The following is a 17378-nucleotide window of genomic DNA, read 5'->3' as shown; positions in this document are numbered from 1 at the left end:
GGTTTGGCTGGTCGTCTGAGTTTGGCCATTGTAAATAAGAATTTGTTCTTAACTGACTTGCCTAGTTAAATAAAGGTAAAAATAGAAAATGTGAACAGTGAGAGACAGAATAACAACAACAATATATATATATATATATTTGCAAGAAAAAAAACATATGGGGGATTGGAAGTGATGCAGAATGGAAGTTACAATATTTCTGAAATATTAAAGCTTTTCTACCCCCTATAAAAAAAAGAGAGAGGGGAAAGAGAGGGAGAGGGGAAGAGAGGGAGTATCTTTGATGAATTATACAAGAGCGGCAGTATTCAAAGTGAAAAGGTGCACACACACAAACACACTCTCTCTCTCTCTCTCTCTCTCACACACACACACAAACAGAAACACACAATTGGGGGGCAGAGGGGAAGAGACGGAGTTAGGGGCTGGATTAGTCAGCTTGCCTTTGTGCAGCTGAAAAGCTAATTGCCATGCTCTTTAAGACTCATACCTTAAGTAAGTGTCTGCTGGGAAACACGGGAATTAGCATCTTGCGTTCTAGTTGGTAGGATACGTTTTGTGAATGAGTTCGAGCACTCCTTCTGCTGCTTGGATGTGTACAGTATGCAGGGTTGTTGATGCCCAGCTAGCACATAATGTTCTGAGAACCATATGTTTATTAGAGCTTGGTGGAAGCGTGATAGTCCTATGGTTATTTTGCATACAACCTTCCCACAATGTTCTGGGAATGGTGCAGGATACCCAGGTAGTACATACAGTGAGGGAAAAAAGTATTTGATCCCCTGCTGATTTTGTATGTTTGCCCACTGACAAAGAAATGATCAGTCTATAATTTTAATGGTAGGTTTATTTGAACAGTGAGAGACAGAATAACAACAACAAAATCCAGAAAAACGCATGTCAAAAATTTTATAAATTGATTTGCATTTTAATGAGGGAAATAAGTATTTGACCCCCTCTCAATCAAAAAGATTTCTGGCTCCCAGGTGTCTTTTATACAGGTAACAAGCTGAGATTAGGAGCACACTCTTAAAGGGAGTGTTCCTAATCTCAGCTTGTTACCTGTATAAAAGACACCTGTCTACAGAAGCAAGCAATCAATCAATCAGATTCCAAACTTTCCACCATGGCCAAGACCAAAGAGCTCTCCAAGGATGTCAGGGACTAGATTGTAGACATACACAAGGCTGGAATGGGCTACAAGACCATCGCCAAGCAGCTTGGTGAGAAGGTGACAACAGTTGGTGCGATTATTCGCAAAAGGAAGAAACACAAAATAACTGTCAATCTCCCTCGGCCTGGGGCTCCATGCAAGATCTCACCTCGTGGAGTTGCAATGATCATGAGAATGGTGAGGAATCAGCCCAGAACTACACAGGAGGATCTTGTCAATGATCTCAAGGCAGCTGGGACCATAGTCACCAAGAAAACAATTGGTAACACACTACGCAGTGAAGGACTGAAATCCTGCAGCGCCCGCAAGGTCCCCCTGCTCAAGAAAGCACATATACAGGGCTGTCTGAAGTTTGCCAATGAACATCTGAATGATTCAGAGGAGAACTGGGTGAAAGTGTTGTGGTCAGATGAGACCGAAATGGAACTCAACTCGCCGTGTTTCGCGGAGGAGGAATGCTGCCTATGACCCCAAGAACACCATCCCCACCGTCAAACATGGAGGTGGAAACATTATGCTTTGGTGGTGTTTTTCTGCTAAGGGTAAAGGACAACTTCACCGCATCAAAGGGACGATGGACGGGGCCATGTACCGTCAAATCTTGGGTGAGAACCTCCTTCCCTCAGCCAGGGCATTGCAAATGGGTAGTGGATGGGTATTCCAAATTGACAATGACCGAAAACACACGGCCAAGGCAACAAAGGAGTGGCTCAATGTCACGATCGTCTAGAACAGGAGACCAAGGCGCAGCGTTGCGAGTGAACATATTATATTTATTAAATGCTCACAAGAACAAAAACAATAAACAACGAAAGCGTGACTTCCAGTGTACAACACGAACACACACGAACAAAATCCCACAACCCGAAAGAAAAACAGATAGATTAAATATGGCTCCCAATCAGAGACAAACAGCCGACAGCTGACACTCGTTTGCCTCTGATTGGGAGTCACACCGGCAACCATAGAAAATAAACCACCTAGAACACCCACCAGAGAAACAGAAAACATAGAATGAACACACCCTGGCTCAACATATTGAGTCCCCGAGCCAGGGTGTGACAGTACCCCCCCCCTAAAGGCGCGGACTGCGACCGCGCCTAAATACGAGCGAAAACAGGGGAGGGCTGGGTGGGCATTCCTCGGCGGCGGCTCCGGCTCTGGGCTAGATCCCCACTTCCTCTCCAACCCCCCAAAGTACCCCTGGTCCTGTCTAGCCCCGCTGGCCGGAGCCGGACTGACGACACGCGCCCCTGGCCTGGTGCGTGGAACAGGAACGGATCGGACCGGGCTGACGACGTGCACCACAGACTTGGTGCGGAGAGCAGGAACGACCCGGACAGGGCTGACGACTCGCATCCCTGGCTTGGTGCGAGTAGCAGGAACGGGTTGGACCAGGCTGGCGACTCGCACCCCTGGCTTGGTGCGAGTGGCAGGAACAGGCCGGGTCGGGCTGGCGACGCACACCGTAGGCTCTGTGCGTGGAGCAGGGAAAGGCCGGGCTGGGCTGGCGACGCACACCGTAGGCTTTATGCGTGGAGCAGGAACAGGCCGGGCTGGGCTGGCGACGCACACCGTAGGCTTTGTGCGTAGAGCAAGGACAGGCCGGGCTGGCGACGCGCACTACATACTCGGTGCGGAGCGCAGGAACGGGCCGGGCTGGGCTGTCGACGCACACCGTAGGTTTGGTGCGGGGAGCAGGAATAGACCGGACCGTACTGGGCACACACACCACTGGCTCCACACCGGGATCTGGAACGGGCCGGACCGGACTGGCAACACCCGCCAGTACCTCTCGCCGTGCCTCTACACCTTCCATCTCCTCTTCTACCAGTAGCCCCCGTAACCTGGCGGCCTCCTCTGCAACCCCGCTGGACCGCTCCATAGCGGCCTCCTGCTGCCCCGATGTCGTGAGCCCCCCCCTAAAAATTTTCTGGGGGTCTCTCCAGGCCTCCAACATTCTCTCCCACCTTTCGCTCCTCTGTCTCCAACCCTCCTCACTCAACTCCTCAATGGGCTTGACCCAGTCGAAGCTGCCACGGAGATCATTTGGCGATGGCCCTTGGACACGCTGCTTGGTCTGGTCTTGGTGGGATTTTCTGTCACGATCGTCTAGAACAGGAGACCAAGGCGCAGCGTTGCGAGTGAACATATTATATTTATTAAATGCTCACAAGAACAAAAACAATAAACAACGAAAGCGTGACTTCCAGTGTACAACACGAACACACACAAACAAAATCCCACAACACGAAAGAAAAACAGATAGATTAAATATGGCTCCCAATCAGAGACAAACAGCCGACAGCTGACACTCGTTTGCCTCTGATTGGGAGTCACACCGGCAACCATAGAAAATAAACCACCTAGAACACCCACCAGAGAAACAGAAAACATAGAATGAACACACCCTGGCTCAACATATTGAGTCCCCGAGCCAGGGTGTGACACTCAAGAAGAAGCACATTAAGGTCCTGGAGTGGCCTATCCAGTCTCCAGACCTTAATCCCATAGAAAATCTGTGGAGGGAGCTGAAGGTTTGAGTTGCCAAATGTCAGCCTCGAAACCTTAATGACTTGGAGAAGATCTGCAAAGAGGAGTGGAACAAAATCCCTCCTGAGATGTGTGCAAACCTGGGGGCCAACTACAAGAAACATCTGACCTCTGTGATTGCCAACAAGGGTTTTGTCACCAAGTACTAAGTCATGTTTTGCAGAGGGGTCAAATACTTATTTCCCTCATTAAAATGCAAATCAATTCATAACATTTTTGACATGTGTTTTTCTGGATTTTTTTGTTGTTATTCTGTCTCTCACTGTTCAAATAAACCTACCATTACAATTTTAGACTGATCATGTCTTTGTCAATGGGCAAACTTACAAAATCAGCAGGGGATCAAATACTTTTTTCCCTCACTGTAGTTCATCTGAAACATTCTTACGAGAGTTTGAAAACTACATTTATTTCGTTTTCCTGTATTAGGCACAAGTTTTAAATCAGCATAGCTATAAAATCTGACTGTAGTTTTGACACTTCCAGATCAACTGTTGGGGCAATAGCATACATCCCAAAATTGACCCCTGTGGTACACTTAACCTCATCAATCACGATGGCCTGAGTTCTGTCACTAAGATCAAGCAGGTGGAACAAATATAGCCCCTTACAAGGCACACCTCAAAATGAGCCAGTCTTTCTCCGCCCACAACATTTCCCCACAATGTGCCATCATTCAAAGTATGCTGCTGTAAATATACAGCAAAACAGGGAATACAGTACTTTACTGTAAAATTGTATTGTAAAATGACAGCAATTGCTGTCATTTTACAGCAGTGTTCCGGAATGCCATTGAGCCCCCGTATTACTGTTCTGTAATATAGAATAACAGTAGCTAATCTTTTAATGTAAATTTACATACATTTCTTAGTGTAATTCATTGTTATTTTAATGTGTTGGTAACAGTTTTATGAAAGCAATAAGGCACGTGAGGCAGTGCAGTATCATGAATACGGTCACAGGTAACTGACTGGCCCTCCGCTATCGTTTTGGACCGAACAAAACCATTTACCTGTGACCGTATTCAGAATACCATCATGGGGGAAGTTAGGTACTATGGTAAATGTATTCCTTTTACAGAAATGTATGCACATTTAAATCATTATATAGTTCATAAACCAGTTATGTAATTGTAAGACTTTTTACAGTTGGTCTAGTGTCTGTTGCTTAAACTGTTAAAGACCTCTATCATTTTGAAAACCAAGCACTTTAGGCTGCCATTGACAGACATGCTGTTTTATGCCATTTCAAATAGTTATATTGCACAGTAATAATGTTTGGTGGCAGGACTTGCGCTATTATCAGACCTTCCTGAAAAGAAAGTGTTGCAAAATAAATGTACAGCTACATGTTATTCAATCATTTCATCCAAACTGCCCGCACACGTCAACGAGCGTCTGCGTAGCCAGGTGCTAAAATATAACTTGGTTCTGTTTTTGACACGCTGCAAGTTTGTCGCGCTGCAAGTTCCGCCTCTCCCATCTTCTCGTTGGTTTTTCGGAGCATATACCCATGTGGGTGATTGAAAGATGAACTCAGGTCCACACTCCAGTTGGCAGTGGTAATGCACCTTAAAGATGGTTGCCAACCGCCATATAAAGTCCAAAGAAGAAGAAGAAGACTGAAGGAGGAGAGATTACTAGAAACTAACTAGGTTTACCCTTTTATCTGTGGATTAATTGTCGGAGTAGAGGACCGTGTGCATTTCAGGTAAAATACTAGCTACAGCAAGCTAGCTAGCTAAATTGCCATTAATGTTTCATGCGTTTCGACCTGTGCCCATATTAATATAGTTGGTTCAGAGTTAGTTTTGATATTTCAACCTGCGTGTCCAGATCGTGTCTGGTGTGCATGGACAAAATCAACATGCATTCGATTGCGCACGCGGATGCACGCGGATGCACGCGAATGCCCGGTCTAGTCAGCATGTTAGAGTAGGGTTACCCCTTTAATGTACTTGGTAATGTAAACATATTTTTTCATGTAAGACATCCACTCATTTAAATGTTATGGGGGAGGTTAGTTTCAAGCGAGTTTACTGTATATTACAGTTCGGCAAATTAAACCCACCATCATCTGTTGTGTCCCATTTCTTACCATCTCCCTCTCCCCCCCTCTTTCTTTCCCTCTCTCTGTTTCCCCCTGATGAAGCAGAATGAAAAGATGAATCAGATGAACCTGTTCTCCAAGCAGATCGACAAGAAGGAGCCGGTGAAGGGTGGCCTCATGTCCTACACCCTGACTGACCTGAAGATCCCCCTCTCCTATGAGATCCGCCTGGCCCCCATCACCACCTACAGCACAGGAGACTATGTCAGTCGCACCATCAAGTACTCAGAGCGTGAGTAGTGTCCGGCGACTGGCTTGCATCTGCAGCCAAAATGGACACTCTTTAGTTAGTGTCTGATAATAAAAATAACTAATCCATAGCTATCCATAGCTGGCCAAGCAGGGTTGGGGTCAATTCCATTTCAATTCCAGTCAATTCAGAAAGTAAACCAAATTCCAATTCCAAATGTTCCTAATTGAAAAGCATTTAAGAACATTGGAATTTCATTTTACTTCCTGAATTGACTGGAATTGAAATGGAATTGACCCCAACCCTGTGGCCAAGTAGGCCCTTTTTGTTATGTTCATTTAGGCAATTATTTAAATACATTTTAAAATGTGCATTACTACACAGTTTTATGAAAGTGTATTGTGATAATCAATGTGTATTTCCTTTTTTATAGCCTACAATTACCCAAGACCTTCAGGTAAGAGTACCATGAAACAAATTGATGAAGTGCATGTATGTCGCCGAGTGGGACGTAAATCGTAATAGATCATGTTTCTATTATAACACTGTCGTGAATGGGGAACAGAGAGAGACAGGCTTCATCCCAAGTGGAATCTAATTCCCTGTTAGTGCACTAGGGCTGACAGTGTGTCGCAGGCGTAATTTGTGTGTATGTGCGAGTGAGTGAATGAGTGGGTTGGTTGGTGTGTGTGTGTGCGTGTTTGTGTTCTGTAGTCATCCACAACACATGCAACAATGGGTATTATTGCTGAAGAGCATAAATGGAGTGCCTGTGTGTTCCGTGTGTAATTGCGATGTATCATAGTCCCTCCATCGACAGTGCTTAGTGAATTTCATAGCCAGCAGTGGATTCATGTAATGGGTTGAAATTGATGTGATGGTTGGTTGTTCTTGGTAGCAACTGTGTGGATAGTTGGAGAATCAGTTTTAGTTAGTTTGTGTGATTCAGAGTTGAAACAGCCAGATAATTATTGCTGGAATGCTAAGAGGCGATTGAAGTGGGGTTGCCCATGTGATTCACTGGTCATTTTAAAACTTCAAACTTCTCTCGTAAGTTTATTTTCTCTCCCGCTCCGCCTCTCCCTACTATATCTCTCTTTCATATTTTCTTTCATACTCTCCCTCTCTCTTGATAATGTGTCACTCTTTCTATAACACATTCCTTCTTTCACGTCTCTCTTTCTGACAGACCATGTCTGTGGCTTTGAGGACGAGCACATCTGCGGTTTCTCCCAGGACCGTGGCGACAATTTTGATTGGACAAGACAGAACCACCTGACCCAGAACCCCAAGCGCTCGTCCAATACCGGCCCAGAGATGGACAGGAGTGGCACCAAAGAAGGTAGGCTACACTCTTAGACGTAAAGGAGCCTGGAAGAACCTTTTGAGGTTCAAAAAATTGCCACACAGGGGGAACCTTCCCAGGTCACAAAGGTTCCTCGAGAAACTCCTCTAACAGGTTCTTCGAGGAAATACTGTGACATGATGCATATCAAAATACGCGTATACTGGGCTGCCTGTGTAAAGGTTCAAACAGGAAACTTTTTGTTATGGAAGGGGTAAAAATGTTTACCTTTTTAATAATATATTGTAGCAGCAGCCTATCAGAAGATTGGAGGCATGGCCTAATGTCATTCCTGTTCATCATATAAAGTTTGTACACTACAAATACAACATTTCCTTGAATGTTTATTCATATTACAAATGCTAATGTAATATTAATGTTGCTGATTACATAGAGCGCCATGACAGTCATTCAAAATGCATTGACCTCTTTATATAGTAATAAAGTGGTAGTTATAGCAACATTGGGATTTGCATAGGCTCTTGGGGAACTGACACACATCTTTAAGCCTTATTGAAGCTACAAAACTGTCAGTGTTCAACCTTAACATGTGATGACAATACAACAGAACAGATGAACAGGAATTATGTTTACTGTCACTCATACTAAGCCACTCCCTGATGTATTTATTTTTCTTCCCTGGCTACATTAGAGTCAATGAACTAAGTAGACCAGACCCAGCTGCTATCACACTGGTGTTTATGGGAGAGCCACCCCCTAAGCAGACCGGAGCTGACCATTCTTTTCGATGGTAACGGCCTGAGTTAACTATCTTCATTTATCCACCATCTCTGGTTGGCTCATCCAAACAACCAAGCATTTTTCAGAGTGAAGGCTAGTTCGAAGATAATGGGGCCATACTTGCAACCATTTAGTTAAAAGGGTTCTCCAGCTCAAAATATGTATCAACCAATAAAAATCATTGATTTACTTGCATGAGACAGAACGCTAAATTGTAGCTTGTCCAATCAGATAATATGGCACACATTATCCCTATGCTAACTTCAACAGGTGGCACTGAACATATCCTGGCACGAGTGCATCAGCCAATTAAAATAGTTGAAGAAGTTGGACGTGTTCCAACACTTGTTCATGGATGGAAGCATCCTTAAGATACCTAACCAACATCACGTTCTGATCATCAAAGCAACTATCACTTGTAGTGACTGGTCAAATTGCTCTCTGGGTAAAGTGCCCAGTACATTTAAATTGTTGCACATTGTGACAAGGGTTTAAATCTCACAAGTTTTTCCTTCCTTTTGCAATTTTGATTTACATGTATTGTGTTAGTGTGCAGTGCTTGACGTGGACTACATTTAGGTGCTGGTACTCATTTTGGGTGCCGATAACTGTTCATATTTAGGTGCAGAAACTTCACAATACCTTTGAGCTAATATTTTATAAGAGGTGCAGGAACTCAAGCAGTAGAACATTTGAGGTAACGGTACTTAGTTCTGGTGAGCTTCTGCCCAAGTCAAGCACTGTTAGGGTGTTGAAAAGGCACGCCTACAGCCAACAGCTTGAAAATGAAGATGATGAATTAATTTAATAAGGAGCTACCTCTTTCTTCATCCATGTACACAAACACACTGGTGTTGCCTTATAATCATATTGCATAGGCTATATTACATGGCTTATAACGTTTTATATGCGTTATTAGACTCAAAAAGGATGAACATTACAAAGTGTACAGTAGGTAGTTTGCACTCTCGTTATCATTCTACAGATGTCAGTATTGCAGTTCTTTTAAAGAAGTTTATCGAGTCTACAGAACACGAAATCGACAGTCTTAAGGTAAGAAGACAGTTGGCTGTCATTGGTATATTCTTATGTAGGCTACACTTACATGCAGGCTAACCGCCATGCATTATTATAATCATCTACAGTGGGGAAAAAAGTATTCAGAAGATCACATTGCAGGATTTTTAATGTATTTATTTGCAAATTATGGTGGAAAATAAGTATTTGGTCAATAACAAAAGTTTCTCAATACTTTGTTATATACCCTTTGTTGGCAATGACACAGGTCAAACGTTTTCTGTAAGTCTGCACAAGGTTTTCACACACTGTTGCTGGTATTTTGGCCCATTCCTCCATGCAGATCTCCTCTAGAGCAGTGATGTTTTGGGGCTGTCGCTGGGCAACACAGACTTTCAACTCCCTCCAAAGATTTTCTATGGGGTTGAGATCTGGAGACTGGCTAGGCCACTCCAGGACCTTGAAATGCTTCTTACAAAGCCACTCCTTCGTTGCCCGGGCGGTGTGTTTGGGATCATTGTCATGCTGAAAGACCCAGCCACGTTTCATCTTCAATGCCCTTGCTGATGGAAGGAGGTTTTCACTCAAAATCTCACGATACATGGCCCCATTCATTCTTTCCTTTACACGGATCAGTCGTCCTGGTCCCTTTGCAGAAAAACAGCCCCAAAGCATGACGTTTCCACCCCCATGCTTCACAGTAGGTATGGTGTTCTTTGGATGCAACTCAGCATTCTTTGTCCTCCAAACACGACAAGTTGAGTTTTTACCAAAAAGTTCTATTTTGGTTTCATCTGACCATATGACATTCTCCCAATCCTCTTCTGGATCATCCAAATGCACTCTAGCAATCTTCAGACGGGCCTGGACATGTACTGGCTTAAGCAGGGGGACACGTCTGGCATTGCAGGATTTGAGTCCCTGGCGGCGTAGTGTGTTACTGATGGTAGGCTTTGTTACTTTGGTCCCAGCTCTCTGCAGGTCATTCACTAGGTCCCCCCATGTGGTTCTGTGATTTTTGCTCACCGTTCTTGTGATCATTTTGACCCCACGGGGTGAGATCTTGCGTGGAGCCCCAGATCGAGGGAGATTATCAGTGGTCTTGTATGTCTTCCATTTCCTAATAATTGCTCCCACAGTTGATTTCTTCAAACCAAGCTGCTTACCTATTGCAGATTCAGTCTTCCCAGCCTGGTGCAGGTCTACAATTTTGTTTCTGGTGTCCTTTGACAGCTCTTTGGTCTTGGCCATAGTGGAGTTTGGAGTGTGACTGTTTGAGGTTGTGGACAGGTGTCTTTTATACTGATAAGAAGTTCAAACAGGTGCCATTAATACAGGTAACGAGTGGAGGACAGAGGAGCCTCTTAAAGAAGAAGTTACAGGTCTGTGAGAGCCAGAAATCTTGCTTGTATGTAGGTGACCAAATACTTATTTCCCACCATAATTTGCAAATAAATTCATAAAAAATCCTAATATGTGATTTTCTGGATTTTTTTCTTCTCAATTTGTCTGTCATAGTTGACGTGTACCTATGATGAAAATTACAGGCCTCTCTCATCTTTTTAAGTGGGAGAACTTGCACAATTGGTGGCTGACTAAATACTTTTTTTCCCCACTGTACTTTGTCACATGCATTTTGAATCGAGCGTAGAGTAAGAGCTAGCAGTGAACTGTTTTTTCCTCAACAAGAAAGCTTTCTGTGAGGGGGGCTCAAACCCACGGTTAAAGTGGACAATTAACTTTGAGGCAACCGCTTTAGCAGCGTGTGCCACAGAGAAGCAATGCAGACAATAATAGCCTACATGACTGCTATTGACAAATGACAAATCCATAAGGCTCTTCGTTAAAGCACATGGATGTGTGTGAAACTGAAGCAAAAACATGGAATTTTGTCATGTATGCAAAAAAAATTGATAATGTTGTCTGACGTTAGTAGTAGCCTAGTCAAGGATGCATCAGAGCAATATTGACAAACAACCTTTTCTTACAGACCAACGGAACAAGTAAACCTTGAATTTGTAGGTTTCAAATATCCCTCTAGTGGCCAAGGTTGACCTATTTAAAAAATGCCATGGTTGGTGGATATAACTAACATCTTTCATAGGCTGATTAAGAAGTTGTGCCAGGATATAATCAGTACCACCTGTTGAGGTTAGCATAAGGCTAACGTGTAAACACTTGAAAAAATAACGAAAACGTGAAGTCCTATGGGCTATGCACACAACAAGCCTAACAGGAACACAAACAAGATCCCACAACTAAGGTAGGCAACCAGGCTACCTAAGTATGATCCCCAATCAGAGACAACAAGCGACAGCTGCCTCTGATTGGGAATCACACCCGGCCAAACATAGAAATACAATGACATAGAATGTCCACATAGAAATTCCCACACATAGAATATTCACACCCTGACTCACCAACTAGCCAACTCTATGTCAGGGCGTGACAGTACCCCCCCCCCCCCCCCCCCCCCCCCCCCCCCCCCCCCCCCCCCCCCCCCAAAGGTGCATACTCCGGCCGCACCAACCTGACTCATTAGGGGAGCACCAAGCCCTGTCTGGACCCTGGTGTGGGAGGCCCCGACCCTGGAGAGGGGCTGACTTCTGGGTCTGGACTGGAGCCGCTGACCGGAGCTGAACTGGGAACACGCACCACTGGTCTGGTGCGAGGAGCAGGCACGGGTCGTGCCGGACTGGAGACACGCACCACTGGTTTGGTGCGGGGAGCAGGTACAGGCCATACCGGACTGGGGAGCAGGTACAGGCCATACCGGACTGGATACGCGCACCACTGGTTTGGTGTGGGGAGCAGGTACGGGGCGTACCGGGCTGGCGACACGCACCACTGGTTTGGTGCGGGGAGCAAGTACGAGCCGCACTGGACAGGATACGCGCACCACTGGTTTGGTGCGGGGAGCAGGTACGGACCGTACTGGACTGGATACACGCACCACTGGTTTGGTGCGGGGAGCAGGTACGGGGCGTACCGGGCTGGCAACACGCACCACTGACTTGGTGCGGGGAGCAGGTACGGGCCGTACTGGACTGGATACATGCACCACTGGTCTGGTGCGGGGAGCAGGTACAGGGCGTACCGGGCTGGCGACAGGCACCACTGGTTTGGTGCGAGGAGCTGGCACAGGCCGTATCGGGCTGTGGAGACGCACTGGAGGTCTGGAGAGTAGAGCTGGCACAACCCGTCCTGGCTGGATGCCCACTTCCGCACGGTACGTGCGTGGCGTTAGCGCAGGACGCACTGGACTGTGCAGGCGCACTGGCGACACAGTGCGTATCTCCGCACAACATGGAGCCTGCACGGTCACATGCTTCTTAGCGCAAATACGGGGAGTTGGCTCTGCTCTGAACCCTGGCTACGCCAACCACCCTGTGTGCCCCCCCAAAAAAAATTATTGGGGCTGCTTCTCGGGCTGTCTTCGTGACCGAGTCCTTTTAAGGCGCCGTTTCTCTCCTACCTGGGCTTCCTCCTTCGTCCAGGGTCCTTTATCAGCTACACTCTCCTTCTCCACCCTCATCCTTTCAGGGCCTCCATATACTTGGCCAGATCCTCTCTTATCTCCACCCAAGTCTATGATCTCTGCTCCTCCTGGGCACGCTGCTTGGTCCTTGTTTGGTGGGCGTGGTGCAGCGTGGTGTGCGTACATATTTATTAAAACGAATAAACACTAGACAAAATAACAAAACAACGAAAACGTGACGTCCTATGGGCTATACACACAACAAGCCTAACAGGAACACAAACAAGATCCCACAACTAAGGTAGGCAACCAGGCTACCTAAATATGATCCCCAATCAGAGACAATGAGCGACAGCTGCCTCTGATTGGGAATCACACCCGGCCAAACATAGAAATACAACGACATAGAATGTCCACATAGAAATTCCCACACATAGAATATTCACACCCTGACTCACCAACTAGCCAACTCTATGTCAGGTCGTGACAATGGATGAGTAATGATAAGCAATCTTTATTCTCCTTTTCAAGTGTGGAGCTGCAGCATTTCTGATCTAGGATCAGGTCCCCCCTCTTATTCATTATGGCTTAGGCCAGCACTCCTACTCTTAGGCACTTTGTGAATATGGGCCCAGGTCTTTTGAGCAGTAATGATCCGAAAAGGACCTAAAATCTACTCAACATATTTTTTAAACTATTGACACAGGGCCGATGAGGATGTACTAACGTAGGTACACATTATTTCATAGCACTTACAACTGTCATACCTATTTGCAGCATGCAGAATTCACCAGGATTTACAAATAAATCCACATGTAAAAGGGGACCAAATCCACTGTCTCTAACCCAACCCTCTGTCTCCACTCTCTCACCCTTCTAGGTTGCTACATGTACATTGAGGCCTCTCGTCCCCGGGTCCTGGGGGACACTGCCCGTCTCATGTCCCCCCTCTACAACGTGACCGCTGCCAGGGGCCCCAAGGGCTCTGGTCGTCTCCCCTACTGCGTCTCCTTCTTCTACCACATGAAGGGCAAGCACATCGGTGAGTACATAAACCACACCGGTTCAGAAGTAAATGTAAGTAGCCTTGTCCGAGCCAGAATGTTTTTGTAGCGTGAGGCAGCTGGACAGGACGCTTGTGTCGCAGGGCCTTTACCCCCAATCTATCTCCTTATTGCTGAGTGCCAAGCAGAGAGGTATCGGAACCAAGTCTTTGTAATGACTCATCCGGTGAATAAACCTCCGTCCTTCTTATCTCAGGGTGGACACTCTAAACACAAGGCCACAGACTTCCTACTTGCAGGTGCAGGGTATAAAAGTCATGAAAGTATTCCTTCCTTCTTTATTTCATAACTGATTCACACCTACAGTCTGGCCATAAATTCTGGTCCTAGTCTGTGCCCTAATGTTGTTAGCAACACTTTGAAAGTTAGCCATTTGTGTGGTTGTTAGGTTCAGCATTGAAACGCTGTTGAAATATAGGTGTTCAAACATCAGTGAGGGGGTCTGTGTGTGTGAGTGTACACAGTGGTTCAATTGGGATTTGTAAGGTGGGAGGTCCCTAGTTCAGGGCCTATTAAACAATATATACTGACAAAAGCACATATCACAGGATACTACACGTTGCAGAGGGACTTACAATTTGACTGTGAGGAGGTCAGTTCTGGTGACTTTTTAAAAGGACATTCTACGAAATAAATGAAATAAAATAAAATGATGCTGACATCTAAAATATAATTTCCTCCTCCAGAAATGAGCCCAATAACATGTTGGTCCATATTATCAGGCAGGTGTGCTATTTAGCAATAAGCATGATCACCTTATGTAGCCCACCTGATGCAGCATAGTGGCTATAAATAGGCTACATAGGATGAGGTTTGCCCATCTGCATTTACCCCATTGGGCTAATCATTGGCTAGATCAAACTCTAAAGTCTTGTTGCTAGTTAGCAACATATTGATGACTTGAATGTCCCCCCCAAAAAATCCACTGGCACTCAGCCAACCAAGGATCATGTACTGGGAGTATAATACCTGACCTGCTGTCGTGAGACCCATGTATGCCAGTCTCCCTAGCCAGGACAAAGTGGGCATGCTTTGTCATTGTCTTACTAGGACTGGACCGGAGATGACAATAAGCACATAAGGACATAGACAGATGGGACAATAAGGACTTAGATAGATGGGAAAACTGTCAGTATCACAACCACAAGCTTTGTCTCTCCTTTGTCAAAAGACCACCTCCACCACACTGTAGTGTGTGTGTGTCAAATACCCCCTGTCAGGTTTGTCCCTGCATGCATGTGTGTGTACTCCTCAAAAGCAGGTGGTGGTGGTAAGAGAAGGGGGCAGAGGGGGTGTCGCTGGGTGATTTACGAGAGGGGGCACGACGCAATCAGTCACTGGAGAGGTGGTTCATCATAGCGCGTGCTATCGGACGGGTTTATCGAGTGCATAGATCTTATGGCACACTTTGTCCATGTCAACAACCCGGCCCTGCTGATTTATGGGTGTGGAGGGTCTGTGTGTGTGAAAACAAAGGTTTTTGTGCATGGGCATGTGTGTGTGATCCCCTTGGAACCATTGTCCCCCCCGTCACTCTACAGGTACTCTAAGTGGTGTAGTTAGAGGTGTTCCCTCTGCAAAATAGAAAGTGAGTTTAATCAATTCTATTATAGAGGTGGGGTTGTATCTGGTGTATAGGGAAGTGTAGGAGGAAGACGGACGCGTAGATCCTAAATCGATCTCACAACCTCTTAACCTCTCTCTCTCTCTCCCTCCATTCTCTAATTGTTTAATTAGTTGTTGCCCACTGACTGCCCCTGAACACCCTCACCCAGACCACTCAACACTTATTCTCCCGTCTCTCATTCTCCCTCTCTCCTCTCCTCTCTCTATGTATGTCTTCTGAATGGCTGCCCAGTGACAGACCAGACACCAGACACACTCCTGAAACATCCTCCCTCCATTCCGAGGCATTATCGACTCACTTCTCAAGTCTCTACTTTATTAGTGTAATGCTTTTTTAATAAGGGCTGACTCTTTAAGTCGGACTGCTGCGACCCTAGAAGAAATGGAAGATCAGGGAGTGAAAATGGAAGTAGAGAGACAATAGTCCATTAATCCCAGCCCTTAATTTGGAGGGGATTCCCCTACACTCTTATAATTATTATTATTAACCTTTATTTAAACTGGGAGTTACATTGAGATAAAACTATTTTACAAGAAAGCCCTGTATACGTTTACAAATAAAACCTAATACATATATAAAACACAACAGCCCTTCATATACATTACAAATAAAACACACTATAATAAAACACAATACACAACATTAAACATATTTAAGGAAAGCAATAGCATTCCGTAATATAAAAGCCTGAAAGGCACCAGAATATCTAATTGCAAGGAATTCTATGTATTGTTCCACACATAAGGAGCAAAAAAACTCAAAGCAGATTTTCCTGATGAATCCTAAAACCGTCCCCAGTGATAAAACGTAATGCTTAATGGAATACTGAGTCCAAAACAGAGGCTGCCATGTGCATATAAACAATGTAACCATAGTCTATTTCTGGGAGAAGCGTTGTTTGAACAATCTTCCTTCTATTTTCAGAACTGAGGCAGGATTTATTTATATATATAAAAAACAATCATAGATCTCAGCTTCTTTGTCAACTTTTCAATGTGTGTTTCAAAAGACAGCTTGTCATCAATCCAGATACCCAAGTACTTATAGTGAGAAAGTTGCTCAATTTGGGCTCCAATTGGAGTGCAAATACGCAAGTCCTCAGGATCAACATTACGAGACCTAGGGAACAGCATAAACTTGGTTTTATTTCCATTTAAGATCAGTAAGTGATTTTGGGATTGAGTCAAAATCATGCTGAAGGTCACTGAAGAGGCACAGGAATATATAACTGTGTCATCTGCGTAGAGATGAATGTTACAGGTGTTAACAGAAATTCCAATGTCATTTATATACAACGTGAACAACAATGGCCCCAAAATTGAACGCTCGGGTACCCCTTTAAGCACTGCAAGAAATGTGGATTCAACCCTGTCTATCATAATAGCCTGGGTTCTGTCACTAAGATAATTCTGAAACCACAAACGGGCATCACTGCCAAGGCCAAACACAGACAACCTACTCAATAAGATAGAATTATCAACTGTATCAAACGCTTTTGACAAACGTATAAATAGGGCTGCACAATTCATCTTAGCATCCAAAGAATTAGGGGTGACTCGAGTAATCCTGGAGATTCTCAAGGAAACCTGGAGTTCCTCAAGGAACCATTGCAGCCAATGGGTTCATATTTGCATAATTGGTTAGTTGAGGGGTTGTAGGAGGAACCTTTAGTGTTTCACTGTAGCAAAGGTTACTGGAGGAATATTTTTGCTGGTGTGTGCGGAGCACTTGGATTTGCAGCTGGATTTGTTGCGCTGCCAGACTCAGGAGAAGAAGACAATATGTGTTTTTTGCCGATAGATTTATGAGACAGCAAGCAACTTGTAAACAATGACCCATTCCTATATTTATATTTGTATTTATTATGGATCCCCATTAGCTGCTGCCAAGGCAAAAATATGACAATACAATCACAACAAATTTCACAACACATTAAGTGTGTGCAGTCAGGCCAATATTCTACTACCACATACCTACAACACAAAATCCATGTGTGAGTGTGTGTGTATGCATGCGTCTGTGCCTGTGTTTGTGTCTCCCTGCTATTCCATAAGGTGTATTTCTATCTGTTTTTTATATC

General features: G+C 44.9%; 1 protein-coding gene across 1 annotated transcript in view; it reads left to right on the top strand.

The window, feature by feature from the left end:
• The window catches only part of LOC311103082 (MAM domain-containing glycosylphosphatidylinositol anchor protein 1-like), a gene marked incomplete at its 3' end in the record, with an annotated part of 494094 nt that overhangs the window by 373211 nt on the left and 103505 nt on the right, over positions 1-17378 (top strand). Inside the window, exons 12-15 of the mRNA XM_084144616.1 lie at positions 5882-6068; positions 6460-6483; positions 7216-7368; positions 13488-13649. Of these exons, the coding sequence (XP_084000742.1) occupies positions 5882-6068; positions 6460-6483; positions 7216-7368; positions 13488-13649 (526 nt within the window). The remainder of the gene's footprint in view (positions 1-5881; positions 6069-6459; positions 6484-7215; positions 7369-13487; positions 13650-17378) is intronic.

The sequence above is a fragment of the Coregonus lavaretus genome (genome assembly GCF_964263955.1).
Source record: "Coregonus lavaretus genome assembly, chromosome: 27".
NCBI lineage: Eukaryota > Metazoa > Chordata > Actinopteri > Salmoniformes > Salmonidae > Coregonus > Coregonus lavaretus.
The sequence above is the reverse complement of the archived record's forward strand: the minus strand, read 5'-3'. Positions and strand labels throughout refer to the sequence as shown.